This window comes from Megalobrama amblycephala, linkage group LG5 (genome assembly GCF_018812025.1).
Source record: "Megalobrama amblycephala isolate DHTTF-2021 linkage group LG5, ASM1881202v1, whole genome shotgun sequence".
Taxonomy (NCBI): Eukaryota; Metazoa; Chordata; class Actinopteri; order Cypriniformes; family Xenocyprididae; genus Megalobrama; species Megalobrama amblycephala.
Window position 1 is genome coordinate 12,567,154 of NC_063048.1, and position 21,960 is coordinate 12,589,113.

Genomic DNA, 21,960 nt, shown 5'->3' on the forward strand with positions numbered 1-21,960 from the left:
TAATACACAAACTGGAAGGTTATCCTTTCCTCATTGCCTGCAGTTAGGCATTTTTTTTATGTTCTCCCATAAAAACCTTCAAAATTATGGAGGGCAGAGACGAGTACAACACTCCCCAAGTGCTAGAATATCCAGGAGTAAACAGGACAGATGTGACATTTGTTGAATTAACTCCGTGCCAAGAAGGGTCAGAGCAGTATATTCAAAATTATGGGTACTAAGTACTAGAATATTATTAATTTGTTGAATTAAATCAGGGTTTCTTTCTGCAATACTTAATTTAAACAAAATTGGCTAATTTACTTATTTTATGGCTATTAATGACATATATTTCTTAGATTTTATTATGTATATGTTTAATACATTACAGTTTTGCCATCTTTCCATGAATTGTATTAGTGATAATAAAGAAAATACATCTTTTGTATTTGTTCAGAGGGGGTGTACTCATTTATGCTGTGCACTGTGTGTGTGTGTGTGTGTACACTAAAATTGCTGTAAAAATTTACAGCAACTTACTGGCAATTTTGGTTATCAGCAAGCCTGTAAATTAACAAGTACCGTAAATCATCAACTACGATTGTACTGTAAAAACAAAGCACAACTGTAAAAACAGCAAAATAAGAGCAGCTGTGAATTTACAGTTCTTTACTGTTATCTACTTTACAGTGTTACCATAGTAATACCATGCACTGAATTAAAACCTGAGTTAACTAATTTCATCTGAGGAGACCGTTTGTCTTAAATTGGTCAATTGCCATTTAATATTTATACTGTAGTATAATGTGAGTATATTAATACTGTGAACTTATTCCACTAAAAAAAAGAATAAAAACATCAATTTAACTCAAACCTCTTGCAGAGTTGAAAACGGCACATATATTATTAATTCATTAATTCCCCCAAATGGATGTCCAAACTTCTCACTGGTAGCATAGATAAGCTATACAAACAAAATCTCTCCCACCAAGCATCGGTCACAATGTATCTCAAGCACAAACTCACTCTTTCTTCTTTGACCCTCTGTCTGCGTTTCTCCTCGACCGCCATCCTCCTCCTTTCCTCTCTTTGTCGCTGCTCCTCCAACTTCTTCCGTCGCTCCTCCAGGTGTTTCTCGTAGAACTGCTTGGCCCGCTCCTCCCTCGCCAGCCAGCCGCGCTCTCGCAGTGCTACAGTTCAGGTACACCAATAAAAACTTCAGTAATAAAGCTTTGTTTGTTCTTCAGTTGGTAATAATGTTATATGTTGAGAGTGGAAAATACCCAGCTGTTTTTGGTACGCCTCTCTGCGTTCCCGGGCCAGTCGCAGTCTCTCGTCCACTTTTAGAGCATTTGACTCTAAATTACAAAATCAATCCGAAATGTTTAATGCCGCATATAATAACTTCAACTATGTTAGTATAAATGAACAGCTGGGAAGAGCTCAGCCAAACATCTAGCTCCAAATATTTGAATCCAAAGTACTGAATCTTTATTTACTTTGTATCCATGGCAGCAGTATCAGGAAATGGAAGGGTTTGAGAAAGGAAAATGCAAATTGAATTGATAAGTAAATATTAGTTATTTCAGACCTGCGTTATTTCCATTTCGTTTGTTGTTATTAATCTGGGCTGATTTAAAGTGCGGTGGAGCACATGCTTTTCTTTTCTGCTCCAGGGCTGTGGGTTTCACATCAGAGCTGGAATCTGGGAGGGGAAAAAAAAAATAGACTACTTGCTTAGTAATTAGAAAAATAGATGTATGTAAACATCAAACTTAAAAATATTTTAGTTTTTTGCTCTCTAAAAATTCTACTGAAATTTACCAGACTCTCCAACCCAGTTTGAAAAGCAGACTGGCAGGTTAGAAGGTAAAGTGTGTGATGATTTACAGCATTACAACAAGAATGAGGAATGCTTAGCATAGTGCAGTGGTTCCCAAACTTTTTAAAGTGTCGTACCCCCCTGAGGCATTTAACATCCTTTTGTGTACTCCCTCTCTTCCACTTAGAATGCAGTCACTACTTTTCCATTAAGGGACAATATTTGCCCCCTTAAATTGATTTTCTAGTGCATTTTTTACCTTTCATAAAATAAATAATGCTTTAAATAAAAAAAATAAAAAAATGTTTAATAGAGAAATATGCAATGATGGGGAAAAAATGAAATGATACTTTTAAAAATGAAACTAAAACACTGTCACTGTCTTAATGAGTGAGTCATTGAATCATTCATTCATTCAGTAACGAAGCAAGTGGCTGTATTTATGAATGGATCATTGAATCATTGACTCTCCCAATTTTTTTTCAAAGCCATTCACTAACGAAACACTGCTATGTATTGCTGGGAGAGATGCAACAGTGCTGTGGCTTTCATTGGAACTATTTTATTGCAAAATAAAGCAAACAATACTGACATGTGAACCTGTTGTATAAAATCAATGTCACATTTGCAATCGTGTGAATATTTCGGAAAAATTGCATTCTTGCTCATGTAACAAGACCTCACACAGGATGTTTAATCGATCTCTATGCACAGTCTGTGTCTATATTTGTTATGCTAGTAAGTGCTAAATCCCCACTTTTACAAAGGTACATTGTTGATGCTAATATCATATGCACACCGCTTGTGTGGATGCTGTCAGTTTTGACCGCAAGAGATGAGGTAATTTGATTGGATGTCATATGTTTGACCTTTTACAGCACTATATTGCCTGTTAAACATACAATGTTATTTTAAGGTGGAGTAGAATTTTTTTTCGCGTACCCCCTCTGTCACCTCAATATACCCTATTTTGGGAACCACTGGCATAGTAAAAGCCTCCATGTTTGATTTCTTTCTCTTTAAAAATAATTGAAACAAGCACGCAATTATGTTAATTCAAACCTTTGAGTGACACATATATCAGTTTCATTGTTATTCAGATTAGCACCAAACCTCATGAGTTTTTCCCACTAAGTTTATGGTCGTTTTTTTTTTTTTTTTTTTTTTTTTTTTTTTAAGAAATCAATACTTCAGCAAAGATGCATTAAATTGACCAAAAGTGGCAGTAAAAACATTTATAATGTTACAAAATATTTCTATTTCAAATAAATGCTGTTGTTTTGAATTTTCTATTTAAAGATTCCTGAAAAAATGTCACTTTTTCCACAAAAATATTACGCAGCACAAATGTTTTCAACATTGATAATAGTAAGAAATGTTTCTTGAGCAGCAAATCAGCATATTAGAATGATTTCTGAAGAATCATGAAAATTCAACTTTGCCATCACAGTAATAAATTAAATTTTAAAATGCATTAAAATAGAAAACAAATCAAAGAAATGCATCCTTGATGAGCATAAGAGACTTTTCCCAAACACATTAAATCTTACCGAACCACAAAATTATAATAATAATAAAAAAATGGCATTGGCTAACAAATACATCTTGAACCATTTTAGCCACATACAAAAAAACTTTTTAACACAGTTCAGAGTTTCATACGGTATACCTTTGTCATCTGATTTCAAAACCGAGTCAAACCCAGGGTTCAAAACGGTGCTTTACTAGTATGAAACATTACTTTAGCCAGAATTTAAAAGTCTCCTTACCCAGGGGTTAAAAAAGAGATAATTTAGTGTTAAGTGTAATGTGATAAGCCTATTAACTTAACTGATTAGTGTATTCCAGCAAATACATGCTTGGCCCGCCATACTATGCAGTCCTCTCTCTATCATAGCAGTGCCTTTAAAAACACATCCATAAACACAACTTGAGGGCCAAAAGGCAGATATAAAGATGAACATGAGGCCTGTCTCATGCCAGTTTTGACTTTGTCCTCTGAATCAAGACAGCCCAAGGCCTGTACACCATTACAAAGGCAACGTTTGTTTTACTGTTGCTGTGTAGAACAACAAAATCAGCGCCTGACTGAACAGTACGTGTTGGCGGTGAACTCTTGAGGGGAACTTGACACTCCAGAGCACCACGACAGTGATATCGAGGGGTGAAGTGTGGATGCGTTCAGAACTGCTGAATTTGCATGCATGAATATTTCAGACAGTTGCTCTAAGAAAATTAAAGCAGACGTGCTTGTCATCGGGGTACGCTACATAACGGACCTCTACCATGTGATGCAAACACCTTTAGCTCAGCTAGCCTCATCACACACAACCCATTCTTAATACGTCACACTGTGAGCTAACCATGAAGAAATGCCTTGTAATTTAGCACATACACTCAGATGGGTAATGGTTTATGGCTCCTAAGAGAATCTGTATTTTAGGATACATATGCCCAGTCAAAGTTGTACGCAGTTTATTTTGGACCCTGAATTAGCAGATGCAATAAATGTGAACAGAATAGCAGTTTTCGATGGGAGTGAATGTCCTATTTATCGTCTGCTTCTCACCAACCTCTCTGTTTCCTCGCAGTGTCGTACATCTTCAGCTGTCCTTTCTCTGCGATCGCAGCGAGACCCAGCTTTGCCGTTCTGCCCGTCTTCCTCCACTCCCGTTCCTGCTCTGCCAGGCTCAGATGAGCTGGCATCTTACTGTTTCAAGGCTCTTGTGAGTGTGTGTGTGTGTGTGTGTGTGTGTCCGTCTAGTACATGCAGAGCATCTGTGTTCCCTGTGCAGAAATCTTCCACTCCGGCTAACAGCTTATCAGTGCATCTCTAACCGGCAATAGACTGGTTGAGAGAGAGAGAGAGACTGAATATGAGACAGAAATTCTTCCTGAGGGAAATTGTGTGAGCAGCTGATTTGCTCCTGTCTGGGGTGCGTCCAGCACACGTGCAAGCGAACTCAGCGAGCATCCTTATGTACAGAGTGCACATGTGCCATTCTCTCACTAAGAAACCCACCCTGGGATTATTGGAGGTGTTTCTCTTTAAAAATCCATAGAGCCACTTGCATTGCATTGCCCGGTCACATTGACGGCATGCAAGCAGCTGCAGCAAGGATGATATATTCACAACACAACAAAAAAGAAGTGGTTGCCTGGGTGACCATGATATTCAAAATTGTGACACTGAATGGAGGCATGACATTGCATGCCTGTGTCCAGAAATAGCAGCGGACTGTGCACCCTGCAAAGAAAACATGCATTTATTCCGCACAAGGATTAGTAACTTGTAACCAAATATACAACCAATCACAGATCAGATTAATAGGGAGAGTTCTAGTTCTGTATCTTAGATGCGTTTTTCACATCCCATAATGCTTGTCTTCAGATTGGCTGCTGGCCAATCTCAGAAAGATGACGTTATGCCTCCACTATTAATAACAACTGTGGATCCATACCGGTGTTTTTTTTTTTTTTTTTTTTTTTTTTTTTGTACAGTAATAGCCCGCTGTATTACATTGCATTAGTCATCATTTAGCAAATACTTTCTATCCAATGCAACTTGCAGTACATGTTTAGGGACAATCGCCCTTGAGCAATGGGTTGGGTGAACTCATAAATCACCCTTTCAGCACTCAAGTTTGAACCTTTAGACTGTAAACCACTAAGCCACACACCACTCATGCATGTAGAGGAGGCAAGAGGTTATAGTAGGTTGTCACTTTTCTACACGGTTTACCCTATATAAATTCAGTTTCTGTACAAAACACATTGTTTGGCTACAAAAAAGCTTTTTAAATTCCTAACATTATTGCATAGAAAAAAAAAAGTACAGTTCATTGAACATAAATTGGTTCTGGGGCAGGGCATTTTATCACAGTAGAAACTTGGCATTAAACAGCCTATTATAGGCGTTTCCGCAAACTTCCGTAAACTGTAAAACAATTTATGAAACTGCAAAAATGTTAAAGATTTGAAGACATTAATGCCTGGTTTCACAGACGAGGCTTAAGTCTAGTCCCAGACTAAAATGGATGTTTGAGCTGTCTTAACTCAAAAAAACTTACGTTTTACGTATCTTAAAATATGTCAGTGCCATTGTTCTTTCTAAGGCACAAATAAAAAAATCTACTTAAATGTCCTAATGTAACTAAGGGTGCATTCACACTTGTCACATTTGGTTCGATTAAAACGAACCCTGGTGCGATTGCTCGGTTAGTGCGGTTCATTTGAATATATGTGAACGCTGCCATCCGAACCCTGGTGCGCACCAAACAAGCGGACCGAGACCGCTGAAAAGATGGGTCTCGGTCCGCTTCCAAACGAACTCTGGTGCGGTTCGAATGATATATGAACGCAGCAGATCAGTTGTGTGTGACAGATGGATTCCCGCCACTGTTTTGACTACTTTGCACATTTTGTAAGCTCTTCACGAGTTCCCAGCTGGCCAAATTACCATCACATACAGGCTATGCACACACAACGAGCGCATTTACCTCAGCACACAGCATTGTTTTGGATGTTCGGTAAGTTCTGTCTCAAAATAGGCAATACGTCATAAAATCCGACCAATCACGTTGTGAATGTATCCCTATGCCTTAAGGTTCGGTATCTTTTGGTTCGGTGATCAAATCATTTTTTTTTCTTCTTTGGTCCGGACCAAATGAACCAAACGAACCAAACTACAAGTGTGAGGCCTACTAAGGCCTAATCCTGGCTTAATCTAAGCCCTGTCTGTGAAACCAGGGGCCGAATGTATAAAGCCACTCATAGTAAAATTTTAGTCTTAAGTGTGTCAAAATTCTTAGAATTATTTAATTTTACTCTTATTCCTAGACTTAAAAACTTTTATGAATCACACTTATTCTTAAGTGTTAAGACAAGGTCTTGGCTCCTAAATTATTTAGGAGAGCTGGAGAGGTCTCCTAACCTAGTTAGGAGTAACAAGATGGTAGCAAAGAAGAGGAGACGCATGCTTTCCAATAAACATGATGTATTGAAGTTATATGATGACGTGAAGTTGATAAAACGATATAAACTTGATTGACAATTCTTTTTGTAACTGACCCAATAAGAAATGTAATAACTTTAAATAAATGTAATAAATATTACTTAAACAATTAATACATTTTAAACTACAGCTACAGGTTTCAGAAAAAACAAAAAAGATCAGAAAAAAGCACACATTGACTACAACATAATCAGTTTTTAAAGGTGCCCTAGAATCAAAAATTGAATTTACCTTGGCATAGTTGAATAACAAGAGTTCAGTACATGGAAATGACATACAGTGAGTCTTAAACACCATTGTTTCCTCCTTCTTGTGTAAATCTCATTTGTTTAAAAGACCTCCGAAGAACAGGCGAATCTCAACATAACACCGACTGTTACGTAACAGTCGGGCTCATTAATATGTACGCCCCCAATATTTGCATATGCCAGCTCATGTTCAAGGCATTACACAAGGGCAGCCAGTATTAACGTCTGGATCTGTGCACAGCTGAATCATCAGACTAGGTAAGCAAGCAAGAACAATAGTGAAAAATGGCAGATGGAGCGATAATAACTGACATGATCCATGATTACATGATATTTTTAGTGATATTTGTGAAATGTTTTTCTAAATGTTTCATTAGCATGTTGCTAATGTACTGTTAAATGTGGTTAAAGTTACCATAGTTTATTACTGTATTCACGGAGACAAGACTGTTGCTATTTTCATTTTTAAACACTTGCAGTCTGTGTAATTCATAAACACAACTTAATTCTTTATAAATCTCTCCAACAGGGAGCGCGTGATTTAAAGGTGCCGCAGCCTGAATCAGTGCATAGTTAATGATGCCCCAAAATAGGCAGTTAAAAAAAATCTATGGGGTATTTTGAGCTGAACCTTCAGACACATTCAGGGGACACCTTAGACTTATATTACATCTTGTAAAAACTGGTTCTAGGGCACCTTTAATATTTCATTTGTCCTCTTGTTTTTGCATGTTCATTATTTTGGCCAGGCTGTCATACAAAGAAATTATGTCTGCACAATTTGATGTTTCATTTCATTATCACACATGAAACAATTGACTTCAAGCACAGCTACGTGATATGCTTGCATCCTTTTAACACATTTTTAACACATGGTTTCAACTGACCGTCAAACCATGCTGCTAAAGCAAGCCACTTTTGTTGATAGTGGGCTTCCCTGGAGTTGTTGGAGCTGTTGATGAACTCATGACACATCATTGCTCCAGTTGTAAATGAGGAAACACATAAATCAATAGAAAAAGATTCCACACTATCAATACTAATTCATGATACTTTTGCACAATGCAAAGCTGTTTTTAAAAATAAATTTAAATATTAAAACATTTCAGTGACTTTTTAAAAAAAAAAAAAAAATTATAATAAAATTAAATGATTGGTGTGCTGCTGTGACTCGCTATTGGCTGATTCAGAGGTTGAGGGTGGCCATTTTGAATTGACATCATTGTAGTCCTTAGTTCACAACACTTAAGTCAGCACTTAAGACACTTAAAAATGATCGAATAGAGTAAAATAAGCATATTTAGCATGCTGTCTGAGGGTATTGAGGGGTCCGAGCTTGGAATTTAGCCAAAACCCAGAGTACTCTCCCATATCCTGGGAATAGGAACCAGCCGAGAGTGACTCGGGGTGGCGGAGGGGTGCAGAAAACTGTCGAGGTAACAGGGAATCGGCTGTGTGTGTGTGTGTGTGTAATATATATATATATATATATATATATATATATATATATATATATATATATATATATATATATATATATATATATATATATATATATATATATATATAGCCTGTGCCTCCTCTCGAGCTGATTAGATAGACCATTTGAACGTACTTCTCCCGAACTTTGTTTATAGAACATCATTTGTCGCTTGAATTCTTCAATCTTTCGAGATGTAGACATGTAAGAGGCTGATAATTACCTGAACATATACTTGTTTAATTGGTGACACTTAGCCTACAATTTAAAATCTTTATTTGAATTTGGCAACATGATGCCTCGTTCTACAATATTTCTATAAATAAATCACTGACAGAGACTCCATCCCCTATCAGTCAATCACTGTGGGCATAGTTGGTTAGTGACATCATCCATAGCAACAAGGTAGGTCAACCCCGCCCTTACTCTTAGCTTAAGACTTCTGTCTGTTCCTTAGTAAAAGTTTGTCTCAGTTATTGGCTAAGAGTTTTCTCTTAACCTATTCACAAAGCTGCTTTTGCTGCTATTTAGGAGAACTCTAAGTAATAAGATAAAATGTTTTGTGAATATGGCCCCTGGCCTAAGTGTGTTTTTATTTTTTTTATTTTTTTATATATATATATATATATATATATATATATATATATATATATATATATATATATATATATATATATATATATATATATATACAGTTGAGTGTATAAAATATATATATGTATTAGTATTGATTCATGTTTCAAATAGCTTATATTGTTATATTTTTAGTTTTTATTTTAATTTAGGTTTTAGTAATTTTATGTGCTTTTTGTCATTTTTATTAGTTTTAGCTTTTTTAAAATTTTAGCTTTTGATTCATTTTTCAGTATTAATTTTAGTACTTCAAATTAAAATTATTTCGCATAGTTTTGTTTTTAGTTTTTTAAAGTTTGCATTTTCATCTAATATTTATATTTTATATTTTTCAGCTTTATTTCAATTATTTCTATTAAATGCAAAAAAAATTACATATTTTAGATCCTAGATATTTGAATAAAAATTGCATTTAAGTGTTGTAATTTTATAAAACTTTGTATTTTGCAGTTGTTGTGTTTTTTTTTTTTTTAGGGTTACTGAGATACAGCCATTTTGGCGCCTCGGTCTCATCTATACATAACATTACATCATATGCAAATTAGATTTATCTGGAACATGCGTCAAACATTCTTTAAAACTGTTCCCAAGGTTCAAAGTACACATCTTTAATTTGTGTATATGCAAATATCTTGTTAGTTGCATTAACAGCATACCCAGAGAGACACTAGTTAGTGATTATAATCAGGTTAGGTGAGCCTTTTCCAAGGTGGTGGCACTTCCAGGTTTGTCAGATTCTCAGGACGTCTGAAAGAGGAGTAGCTAGCTGGAATGGTAAGATTTCCAATGACAGATGTTCATGCAGATGTTCACAGTAATGTTATGTACAGAGAATGACTTTTGTAGTGAGACACTGTGAATTTTTTTATTATTTACTTCTGTAACTAGATATCAGTAAGTATATCTGAAAATGGGTGTGAGAGGGAGGAGTCTGCACGAGGAGTCAATGAATGAGTGATTGGCAGTCTTTCTGATGTGATGACAACTACAGTGAAAGAATGAGGAAATTGAGCTTGTCAAAGCTTTTTTTCCCTTCCTGTCAGAAAGGTAGAGTCTCAGTGTCATGCTGACAGGAGCTGGCTGACAGGAGTCTGTTGTCTACACCGATATGTAGGGTTCAAAAGCAGAGAAGAGACTGCCCAAGGACTGCATCTGAACGCTTTCAACAGCAATTCACTGACTGAAGGAGGTCACTGAATTATCATCTACACAGGTACTTTATCCACTTTTTCCACTATATTTTGCTTTTGTTTTTCACATGTTATGTTGTATGAAAGTCCAGACCTATTCATTATGGAGACTAAAAAAAAAAAAAAATTATAGTTAATTATTTAGTTTCTGTCTCTTTAAGGAAGTTTCTTTAGTCTTACATTCTTATTATTCATTGAGCATAATAATTGAACGGTGAAACTGGGAGAGGTGCAATTCTCATCTTTCGTAAATGACTAAGAGCAGGTGGATCTTTAAGTTTCGTTCTGAAACCTGTTCCATGTGTCTACTTTTTCTTACTTTGGGTGAGGTTTACGTATACCTTACCTTGAGTACTGTTGGAATTACATATCGTTAGCCTCATAGCATAATTGCCTAAGTCATTCATTTTCAAATGATACTTAGGCAATTATGCTATGAGGCTAACGATATATAAAGATGTCACTACAGTATACCAAATATTATTGTTATTCTATAGTCTTTGAGTATACCCACCAAGACAGATGGTTTACTGTCTCATTAATAAGTGGTTATTCTGGTTTTTGATTTGTTCTGGTAAAATTATGACCAGTTATAGTTTTATATGAATCTTAAACAAGCAATATTAAATCCATAGAATGTGGCTGTGCCCTCTATATTCGGTATAAAAATTGACCCAAAAATGAAAATTGTCATCATTTACTCGCCCTCAAGTTGTTTCAGATCTGTATGCGTTTCTTTGTTCTGCTGAACACAAAGGAAGATATTTGGAAGAATGTTTGTAACCAATCAGATCTCGCCCCCCCACTGACTGACTGACTGTATTTTTCTTTGACTATGGTAGTAAATGGGGGGCGAGATCTGATTGGTTACAAACATTCTTCCAAATATCTTCCGTTGTGTTCTTCCTTCCAAAGAAATTCATAGAGATTTGAAACAACTTGAGGGGGAGTAAATGACAGAATTTTCATTTTTGGGTGAACTATCCCTTTAAGGGCGAGTAAATGATGACAGAAGTTTGATTTTTGGGTGAACTATCCCTATAAATCATACTAAACCTATATTAACTTTCTTCTATGGAACAAAGAAATTTAGTTGTGGTAATTATGAAAAAAAAACACCAATTATGATGAAAATGCATGGAGACTTTCAAGCTTTGAAAAGGAAACAAGAACATCATAAGTCCATACCACTATTATAGACTTGCTATATTCCAAGTCTTCTGAAGCCATAAAATAGGTTTGCATGGGAAACAGACCGAAATTTACATGACATTTCGATGAAAATATTCCTCCACAATGAGCTGTTAACCACTGTGTGCGAGTAATTGAGTCAACTCTAGAACCGGCTCAGTCAGATGCAGTTTCAAGCTTTTTTTTTTTTTCTCTGAACCAGACCAACCAATTTATTAAAAAGGCCTAACTCAAACAAATGATTCATTCACAAATAAGGCATCGCTACTTGGTCCAAAGGCATGTTTCAATTGGTGTGTCCATTTCTTATGAGTTTCTGAATTTAATAGAAATTCTGAACCTATTTCTAATTGGCTTATTATTACTATTTTTATTCTTATTATGTGTAAAGCACTATTCAGGCACAATTGAAAATGGTATGAGGTCCACAGTGGCTATACACATGAAATAATGTATTCAACTGACAATTGATCTGTCTTCCTGTAGGTTCAACAATCATGGCACCAATCGGCACAGATGTGTTGGGCTGGGCGATCTCAGAGCAACCAGAGGCTGCTTTTCTCTCCTTAATCATCCTCTTCATCGCTAGCATCGCTCTCCTCGCCCTCTGTGCAAACTGTAAAAAGTAAGTGGTGACCTTTTAAGTGATTTTTGTGTGTTTTTGGCTAAAAAAACATGGCTTAAAAGATGAAGTCACCTGAAAACCAGCCAACAATACATGTCCTGTAGGCATGTAGCAGAAAGTCACCGGCGCTATTTCTGTAAGCTACATTCCTAGACATCACTGTCAAGAGTTTGTACTACGGAAATTTGTAAGGAATGAGGCAGGAATGTGGCCCTGTCACAAAACGGAGAACTGCATCTTACACATACTTGCTCATGCTTAACATAGGATAACATGAAAAAGAGACCAAGCAAATAAGCAGTGTATTGTGGGGTTGAAATTTCAGAAATTTCTTTGCAGACTGTCTGCATAGTGATGATACATAAGCCAGTGAGTCAAATACCAGTTAGCATTTCAGTCTCATCCACATTGTTTAAACTCATTAAGGTAAGTTCCTAATAAATAATAAAATATTATTATAATAAAAAGATCTATTCACATTTATTTAAAGCTGTACCTCTAGTTGCAGTTTTAATCTCAACCACTAGAGGCCAGCCAAGAACTTTTGTAAAGTTGCTCTAAAACAGTAATTAATTACTAGCTATTAATTACATCTTTAACAGTGTCATTAATTGCTGTAAAAAGAATTTCATTACTTAATTCTTATTATTTTCCAAATATCAACCTCAACATGAAAACTGCTCTTTTTAATTCTTTCAAATTAATATAAAATTGCATAAATTATTCTTGAACTGAATAGAAAGTATTTAAAGGGAGAAGGTTACATTTACAACATGCATTTTAACATTAGATGTTAAAATTCACTATTGTTTTATATAGAATTGTTCTATACAGTATTTAATTCAGTTACATCAGAAGCAACTAATTCGGTTACAGAAATTAACAGTAATCTTTTTACTTTTTCACGCAAAAATTAGATTATAGTAATTATGTAATGCATTACACCCATACATTGAGTTAATGTAAGTAATTAAATATTGTTTGTGTTAATATAGCCTAATTGTTATTTCAATGATGATTTCAATGGCGAATTTTGCGGTTTCAATCTCGGCCACCAGACGCCAGCCAGTAACTCGAGTGCATGTGGTATACACTTGAGGCTTTAAACTTTATTGCACTGGCAATAAATCTTTATTTTCCTAAATGGGATTGTATAAGCAATAAAGTCACTTATTTGTTTTAAACAAAAGATTTCACTCATTAAGTGCAAAAATCATTAAGTTTATCAGAAGCATGACCACACTTTAAAACCACAAATGATTTCAATTTTTTTTTAATTTCTCAACAGACATTCATTCGAGTTAGAGAGCAGCAGTGCACCAGAGCAGAAATCATCAACACTTGTGAGTGTGGTGAGTGACTTATTTTACTTTTTTAAGGGAAAATTAAATTACAGTAATTAATTAATTAATTACTAACTAATAATTAGATCTTCAAAAGTGCAAATACAGTACACTGTCTAAAAAAAAGTATAATGTAATTGCACTCTAAAAAGTATTGCTTTACTTATTAATTACCATATTAAAGGGATAGTTCACCCAAAAATGAAAATTATCCCATAATGTATTCTCTCTCAAGCCATCTACGGTAGGTCTATATGACTTTCTTCTTTCAGAAAAACATAATCAGAGTTATATTAAAAAATGCCTTTTTTTTTTTTTTTTTTTGAAGCCCCAAAAAAAGCACATCCATCCATCATAAAAGTAATTCATACTGTTCCAGGGGGAAAATAAAGGCCTTCTGAAGCGATGCATTTTTGTAAGAAAAATATCCATAATTATAACTTTATAAACTGTAATCACTAGCTTCCGGTAATGATCGTACTAGAGTGTAGTTCTGATGGAAGAGTGACCTCTGACCCGACGCATGACGTATTGACGAACACGGAAGTACAGTCGCGAATTAGAAGTCTAAAACTCTATAATTTTTAAAGAGAAATGTTGGAGGAGCTTGAGTCAGACCTATTTGTTTGAACTGCGAGAGGCACCGATGGACGGATGTGCTTTTTTGGGCTTCAAAAAAAAAAAAAAAGATTCTCTCCCATTATAAAGCTCGGAAGAGCCAGGATATTTTTTAATATAACTCTGATTGTGTTCGGCTGAAAGAAGAAAGTCATATACACCTTGGATGGCTTAAGGGTGAGTAAATTATGGGATAATTTTCATTTTTGGGTGAACTATTACTTTAACTTCAACCAGTTTGATGTTAAATCCACTATTGTTTCATATAAAATTGGTCTATAGTTTTTTAATGAAATTACATCAGAAGTAACTGTAATTAAATGACAGAAAAATTAGCAGTAATCCCTTTATTTTACTTTTTTAATGGAAAATTAAGTTACAGTAATTAATTACTTAGTAATGCATTACATCCAACGCTGTATATAAAACTGTTTTATTTTTAGTATATTACAATGTTTCTTTATCATGCGTTGGTAGAAAAAAAGGTTCTGTGGGGTTCTGTATAAAACCCTAGAGGTCTTGACCCAATTTTAAAGAATATTTTATGCCAAAAAGTTTCTATATAAGGAGAAATGTCTTAAATGATTGCATAATACTTTCATGTTTAACATGTTATTTCATTTTAATTTATTTCATTTATTTCATTCTAGTAAAAGTATGTTTACAAGCTGCTTAAATTGCCCGTATTGTTTTATTTTAAAGGTTCCTAATTTTCTTTTAAAGATCTCCTACTTGAAGTTTTTGTTTTACCTGTGTTCTTGTTTCCTTTGTCCCTGTTCATTAGTTGTCTCGGTTTCTTAATATGTTCCCATTTGTTTCCATGGTTACTCATTTGTTAATTGATTAACCCCACCTGTTCCTTGTTTTCCCCCTTCACTGAGTCTGTATAGATAGAGGGTATGCATCGACATCACTTTCCCGCCGGAACGCGCTCCCTCAGCTGGACTGAGTGGCAAAAGAACCTGCTGCATGACTGGATTTAATAGGGGAAACTGCGAAAACGCGAGTAAAACAAACGATTACACTAAAGGTTGGGCTCGAAAGTGTTTCTTACAACTTGTCAAATAAACCTAATCCATGGATATTGACATGCAGCCAGGAGTCGTGTTTCCTGACATTTATATGTCCCTGATTTCGACGCCGAGGAAACACATAAAGCAAATCTGCCTGTGAATATTTTATATAACTACAATATAGGTAGGTTTAAATCCGCGTAATCACTTATCAATGTTATGTCGTCGTATTGTCCAGCCTTAAAACATAGTTTTGTAGTATAGTTTTTGTCAGTGTTTATTTAAAAACACCCAATTATGCAGAATATAAGATGGAAAATATTTAATTGATGAGTTGTCAACATAATATATAAAAATACAATATATACGGTATGATTTTACCTCAAAATCCAACATTTTGACACAAAATGATAACTGCAAATCCATGTTTCTCTGCTGGAGTCCAGCTGTTTCTGTGAATTGCAGTGATCCATTTGCTTCTTTTTTCTGTAGCTCTTGGCAGTCTTTAAATATATATATACCTCAGATTTTGTCAAAGCTATTTGTACAGTCAGTCGCAAAGCTCTTTCCCGTTTTGCTTTGTGTGTTTTTTCGCGGCATTCACGCTGAAAACCAATGCTGCCGCTCAGTCTTTGTGCCACTCAGTGGGCGTGACCGCAGCCGTAACGGTCAGAGATGATGTCACATGCATACCCTCTGTTTATAGCCCTCATTTTCAGTTGGTTCTTAGTCCTTTCTAGTAAAGTCTGATTCTTTGCCACGAACAGAACCAATTCTCCAGTTAATTTACATAATAATGCAAAGATGTCATGTATATGCAATTTTTTTTTTTTTTTTTTTTTTTTACTGAGATGGAATTAAAACACCCATTAATGATGTGAAACATGGATGTTTTACATGTCTAAAGCATATAAAGTGAGTAAACTAGTCTTAATCAACTTACAGTTTTACATAAACCATGAGAAATAAAAAAAAAAAAAAAACCTTCTATTTCGCCCCCTCATTAAAGTCAACTGCGCGTTCAGGCTCGTATCAGCAGCTCATCAGTTTTCTTTGCGGACATGTCCGAGTCTGAACTGTTTTCCTCAGGTGACTTGAGATCTGGTGTAACCATTAACCATTAACCGTGACTCTTGACTTGAGACAGAACAGTTGACACTGTTATATTTTCCAATATGTTTTAGTTGTTATGCTTTTTTAGCAAAAGACAGAAAACATACAGTATATTTTGCCATTTTGCAAATCAGACATATCTAAAAGACTGTTCTCAGTTCAGTCAGTGTACTGTTGGACTAACTGGAGTGCTGAATGTGTTTGCAAAAAAAGGCATTTATAGGATCATATACTCATACTATATTAGCTCGTTTCGAAATGGAGTGACTGTCAGGCAAGACCAAAAATGAGATTTGATTGTGTAACTTTATTGACTCAAGCCACAAACTGTTCAGTCCAATTTGGTGAAAAGAACCGGTTCAAAAGAATGATTTGTTTCCAAACCAGACAACACTAGTTCTTTCTTGTCCATGTTAAAGGGTTAGTTCACCCAAAAATGAAATTTGTGTCATTAATTACTCAGCCTCATGTCTTTCCAAACCCGCAAGACCTTCGTTCATCTTCAGGAACACAGTTTAAGATATTTTGATAATCCGAGAGGTTTATTTATCCTCCATTGAAAGCAACATAATAACCACATTCAAGGTCCAGAAAAGTAGTAAAAACATTGTTAAAATAGTCAACATGACTACAGTGGTTCAATCTTAATATTACGAAGCAACGAAAATACTTTTTGTGTGCAAAAATAATGACTTTATTCAACAAATTAGTCTCTCCTGTCATTCTCATACGCTATTAACATTGCAGGCTGACGCAGGAGCCGGCCAGTACTGAGCCGCCGTTCAGACGTAAAAACATAATATTAAGGTTGAACCACTGTAGTTATCTTTGACTATTTTAACGATGCTTTACTACTTTTCTGGACCTTGAATGACATTAATTTCAATGGAGGATAAAAAAAACCTCTCAGATTTCATCAAAATATCTTAATTTGTGTTCTGAAGATGAACGAAAGTCTTGCAGGTTTGGCACAGTAGGGGTGAACTAACCCTTTGGTTAGTTGGTTGTGTTACTCCTGCATTTGTCCTGTTTTCCTTTGTGACTTATTTTGTTTGTATTGGTAAATAAGTGACTGCTGCGATTAGATCCAGCCTCACAGCTGTTATTGCTGCAGCCAGCCGTGACACATCCAAGGTCAAAAAAGACTTTAAAGGTGCTGTAGAACGTCTTTTCAAAAGATGTAATATAAGTCTAAGATGTCCCCTGAATGTGTCTGTGAAGTTTCAGCTCAAAATACCCCCATAGATATTTTTTTTAAATTAATTTTAACTGGCTATTTTGGGGCATCATTAACTATGCACCGATTCAGGCTGCGGCCCCTTTAAATCTCTCGCTCCCTGAACAGACTTCAACATGGGCTGGTATATGCAAATATTGGGGGCGTACATATTAATGATCCCGACTGTTACGTAACAGTCGGTGTTATGTTGAGATTCGCCTGTTTTTCGGCGGTCTTTTAAACAAATGAGATTTACACAAGAAGGAGGAAGCAATGGAGTTTGAAACTCAATGTATGTCTCTTCCATGTACTGAACTCTTGTTATTCAACTATGCCAAGGTAAATTCAGTTTTTGATTCTAGTGCACCTTTAAATTTCTCATAATATACATTGCACATCACCTCATTCCTCAAAGCTTCTGAAAATGGTTCGTTCAAAGAGCCGGCCTCTCTAAATCCCTACTTACCATCAGCCTACTCTGCTCTGATTGGTCAGAAACAAAACCGCAATTACCATATCTGAATTCCAGCTCCAGAGGCTTCCTCAGGACTTGATACACAGTGATATGAGCAGATGGCGTCGGTTTTACTGTATCAATTCCAGCGCGAGTCCTCGTCCATTTTGAAGTGCCTGCAAAGTGGATTCACGGCACTGAAAACAGGCGTCTTCTCGACATGTCGACAACATGAACCAAACTCTTCCAGTCTCAGCTGGGTCAAAGTTGACGTTGTTCGCAGGCAGCCAATGATGACTATAGGCTGGGATTATGCAGAATTTTTCTACATTATCATGTAGGTTTGTAACAGGAAGTGAGACTGAAATTACTGAAGACTCGTTTCAGCAGTTCAGAATCGATTCTTTCTTTTAGGAGACAGTAACTTTATTTGTCATGCACTTTGATCTTTAAAGCTTTGCAGACATTTTACATTCACAAACAGCTATATTATGAAAAAAGCATAAATGGGGCACTTTAATTCATAAAACTTAATTAAAATAAAAAATGAATTGAATTCGTAAGATGATCCCATGATTGGAACTCCTGAAAGGTTTTCTACATGAAGCCCCTGACAGAACCCTTTTCTTCTAAGAGTGTATAAATGGTCAAATGTGATGTAAATCTTGTGCTCAACTCTAATTCTCAATTGAACAGGCAAGAAAGGACGATTCAACAGGAGCCAGACACAACCCTGCTGCTAATGAAATCACGGGTGATGAAATCGGTAAACTGAATTGTCAATGACACTGAATTTCTTTTGAATCTGAATAGCTGTTTATCTCTTTGCAGTGCTATCAAACTCACTCATCAGATGCACTTTAATCTTGTCTTTGAAGGTTTGGAGTCTGAGGATGTAACAATCTCTCAAGAAGGAATCGTGTACAAACCCTGGAGAAGTCACACTCTCACTCACGGTATGTCTCTCCAGGTCAAAAAAGATAATTGCAAGGAATTCAAACCACAAAAGTAATTTAATACCTGTGAAATCGCTTTAATTTTCACCACACATTTTGATCCCAGAAATGAGAAATGCATAGAAAAGTCTAACAATGTATGTGCTTTCTGCAGGTTCAAACCCACCAACTCAAATAAATGGCAGTGTTGGGACAACGAATGAGGGTTCAGTAACGCTTCACGCCATTTGAGAAAGTGTAAGCACTTCGGATGATTCTGTTATACTTTTAAAATACTCTTAAAGGGATAGTTCACCCAAAAATGAAAATTATCCCATAATTGACTCATCCTCAAGCCATCCTGGGTGTATATGACTTTCTTCCTTCAGCTGAACACAGTCAGAGTTATATTAAATAATATCCTGTTCATGAGAGAGTCGGGTTCTGACTTTTACGACGGATGGATACACTAGCCAGGATATTATTTAATACAACTCCAATTGTGTTTGACTAAAAGAAGAACAAAGTCATATACACCTATATGGCTTGAAGGTGAGTAAATTATGGGTTAATTTTCATTTTTGAGTGAGCTATTCATTTAAATTGCATTTGCATGTGAAATTTCAAATGACAATACAAACAAATGTGTGCCTCTCTTATTTTTTTTTAAATTCAGATAATAAAAATGGCGCCAATGACGTAGACCTAACACCAGACTCTGTGGTGGAAACAAGCCTGTAGAGAGTTCCACCATCTTTATTATGCAACCTGAAATGCTTATACTAAACAAAACCTCAAATTATTTGGAGATACTTTCTGTGTTCTTCTGGAGCGAGGCTGAAATCCTGCTTTGTGATGTTGACTCCATTAAAGTGTCCATCAAACTTTATAGGAAACATTGTATCCCCTTTCCCTCAGCATTGACCGGACTGATTCAAAGCTGAATCCTTATGCAACGGTTCAAACAGTGTCCCTCAGGGCAAGGAGCCTGATCTTCTGGCCACACCTGTTCTGACAAATAGGAGTCTCTTTGCGGGTGGTCACCAATTAAATGCGACATAGGCAAGAAAAACAAGTCACATTTCCATCTGAAGATAAGGTGGAAGTGTTGCCACCATCAGTACCAGAGAGACCTGAAGAAATGAAGATTTTTCCTGTTTCGTTTTCTGCTGAATTCCAGTATTGTGAAACTATTCTGTATTCTTAGTAGGGGTGATGTATAGACTTTATCTCTCAGATCGACTGATCTGGATATGTTTAACTTTATGGATTTAAATGGCAGCACACTGGTGAATATTTTTAGGTTTTGAACAAATGTACGAATTCCAGTGGGCATGCATACATCTGATTAAAAACTTTGAAAATGTAATTAAAGTAACAGACTCTGTAGAATTATCCCTCCTGTTCTGGTGAGATTGACCTTATTCAGCAGAAATATTTGCTCTGTAGAATTGGGCCTTATTTTTCTTTTGAGGGCATTTGTGACAAAGATGGTGTCACTTAAAGGGTTAGTTCACCCAAAAATGAAAATAATGTCATTTATTACTCGCCCTCATTTCGTTCTACACCCGTAAGACCTTAGTTCATCTTCTGAACACAAATTAAGATGTTGTTGATGAAATCCGATGGCTCTTACTGCACCTCTTAAGATCCGTAAAGCTACTAAAAACATATTTGAAACAGTTCATGTGACTTCAGTGGTTCAACCTTAATATTATAAAGCGACGAGAATACTTTTTGTGCGCCAAAAAAAACAAAATAATGACTTTTCAACAATATCTATATGGGCCGATTTCAAAACACTGCTTTATGAAGCTTCTGAGCTTTATGAATCTTTTGGTTCGAATTAGTGATTCGGATCTCCTATCAAATGGCTAAACTGCTGAAATCATGTGACTTTGTCGCTCCGAACCACTGATTCGATTCGTGAAGCTCTGAAGCAGTGTTTTGAAATCGTCCATCACGAGCTATTGTTGAGAAGTCGTTATTTTGGGGGGGTTTTTTTGGCGCACAAAAAGTATTCTCGTCACTTTATAATATTAATATTGAAGTCACATGAACTGATTTAAATATGTTTTTAGTACCTTTATGGATCTCGAGAGGTGCAGTAACATTGCTGACTATGCAGGCCTCGCTGAGCCATCGGATTTTATCAAAAATATCTTAATTTGTGTTCCGAATGAAGGTCTTACGGGTGTAGAACGACATGAATGTGAATAATAAATGACATTATTTTAATTTTTGCGTGAACTAACTCTTTAAAGGCTGAAATTCTTAATCTTAAAAGATCATTGTAAACATTATTTCTATTTCTTTAAAGATAAGCAGTGGAACAATTGTATGCTATTAATATTTGATGATTAATGATTGTGTAACCAACATGCAAGAAACCATGAAAAATATGGAAAATAGAAAAAAAAATATGGTTTTTAATTCGGTGGTATGAAACAAACATAATTACATTTGAGTACTTAGCACATGGGTTTAATACATTTTCTTGAAAAAGACTCCTTTTTGTAATGTCATTGAGCCTTATATTAAATAGACACTGTACTGACCCTAACTTACCTAGATCATGGCTTATATCTGTATCTTTGTGTCACCAAACATGTAACATTTTTCATTGAGGGTGTTTCCGTTCATGTTCAAATGGACATTTTGATTATATCCAGTTCTTTTGAGATTTGGAAAATCTCAGCAACCTAACTGATAAGTATGATTTGCAATATTACAAGAGTTTAGAATAAAAACACCATAAGGGTTAATTTGCATGCCCTATCTAATAAATTCTTAATGTGTGTAACGTTAAATGCTTTTGTTTTTGCTTGCACATTATACACATTCAAAATCACAGATAATACATTGAGAAAATATAAAAAAGCCTGCTGCAGAAAAAGGTTGCATCATGCGTTTATCATAATCATTTACAATACTATTCATATTGTCATAACATATAGGATATAACATCCTTTAAAAGTCTATTCAGATATCTTTGAACATCTTTGCCCTTCGATCTTTGTCCTGTTTTCTGTAACGCGTAATACTCACGTTCAACTGCAATGAATAAACAATAAAAAAACACT

At 35.6% G+C, this 21,960-nt stretch overlaps 2 protein-coding genes across 7 annotated transcripts in view; one reads left to right on the plus strand and one right to left on the minus strand.

The window, feature by feature from the left end:
- The window catches only part of map7a (microtubule-associated protein 7a), a 13,860-nt gene extending 9,000 nt beyond the window's left edge, over positions 1–4,860 (minus strand). Inside the window, exons 1-4 of one of the 3 annotated variants that reach the window (XM_048190737.1) lie at positions 4,375–4,860; positions 1,571–1,684; positions 1,263–1,337; positions 1,006–1,169 (exon numbers count right to left, since the gene is read on the minus strand). In XM_048190737.1, the coding sequence (XP_048046694.1) occupies positions 1,006–1,169; positions 1,263–1,337; positions 1,571–1,684; positions 4,375–4,507 (486 nt within the window). In that variant the 5' untranslated portion in view covers positions 4,508–4,860. The remainder of the gene's footprint in view (positions 1–1,005; positions 1,170–1,262; positions 1,338–1,570; positions 1,685–4,374) is intronic. The other 2 variants (XM_048190738.1, XM_048190736.1) reach the window with 2 other exon arrangements.
- The window catches only part of si:ch73-204p21.2, a 31,820-nt gene extending 11,463 nt beyond the window's left edge, over positions 1–20,357 (plus strand). The window contains exons 1-8 of one of the 4 annotated variants that reach the window (XM_048190741.1): positions 4,403–4,527; positions 10,291–10,389; positions 12,044–12,182; positions 13,471–13,534; positions 18,639–18,708; positions 18,821–18,898; positions 19,053–19,135; positions 19,554–20,357. In XM_048190741.1, coding sequence (XP_048046698.1) covers positions 12,055–12,182; positions 13,471–13,534; positions 18,639–18,708; positions 18,821–18,898; positions 19,053–19,129 — 417 coding nt within the window. In that variant the 5' untranslated portion in view covers positions 4,403–4,527; positions 10,291–10,389; positions 12,044–12,054 and the 3' untranslated portion in view covers positions 19,130–19,135; positions 19,554–20,357. Of the gene's footprint in view, positions 1–4,402; positions 4,528–10,219; positions 10,390–12,043; positions 12,183–13,470; positions 13,535–18,638; positions 18,709–18,820; positions 18,899–19,052; positions 19,140–19,553 lie in introns of those variants that run through there. The other 3 variants (XM_048190739.1, XM_048190740.1, XM_048190742.1) reach the window with 3 other exon arrangements.
- Positions 20,358–21,960: the final 1,603 nt, after the last annotated feature.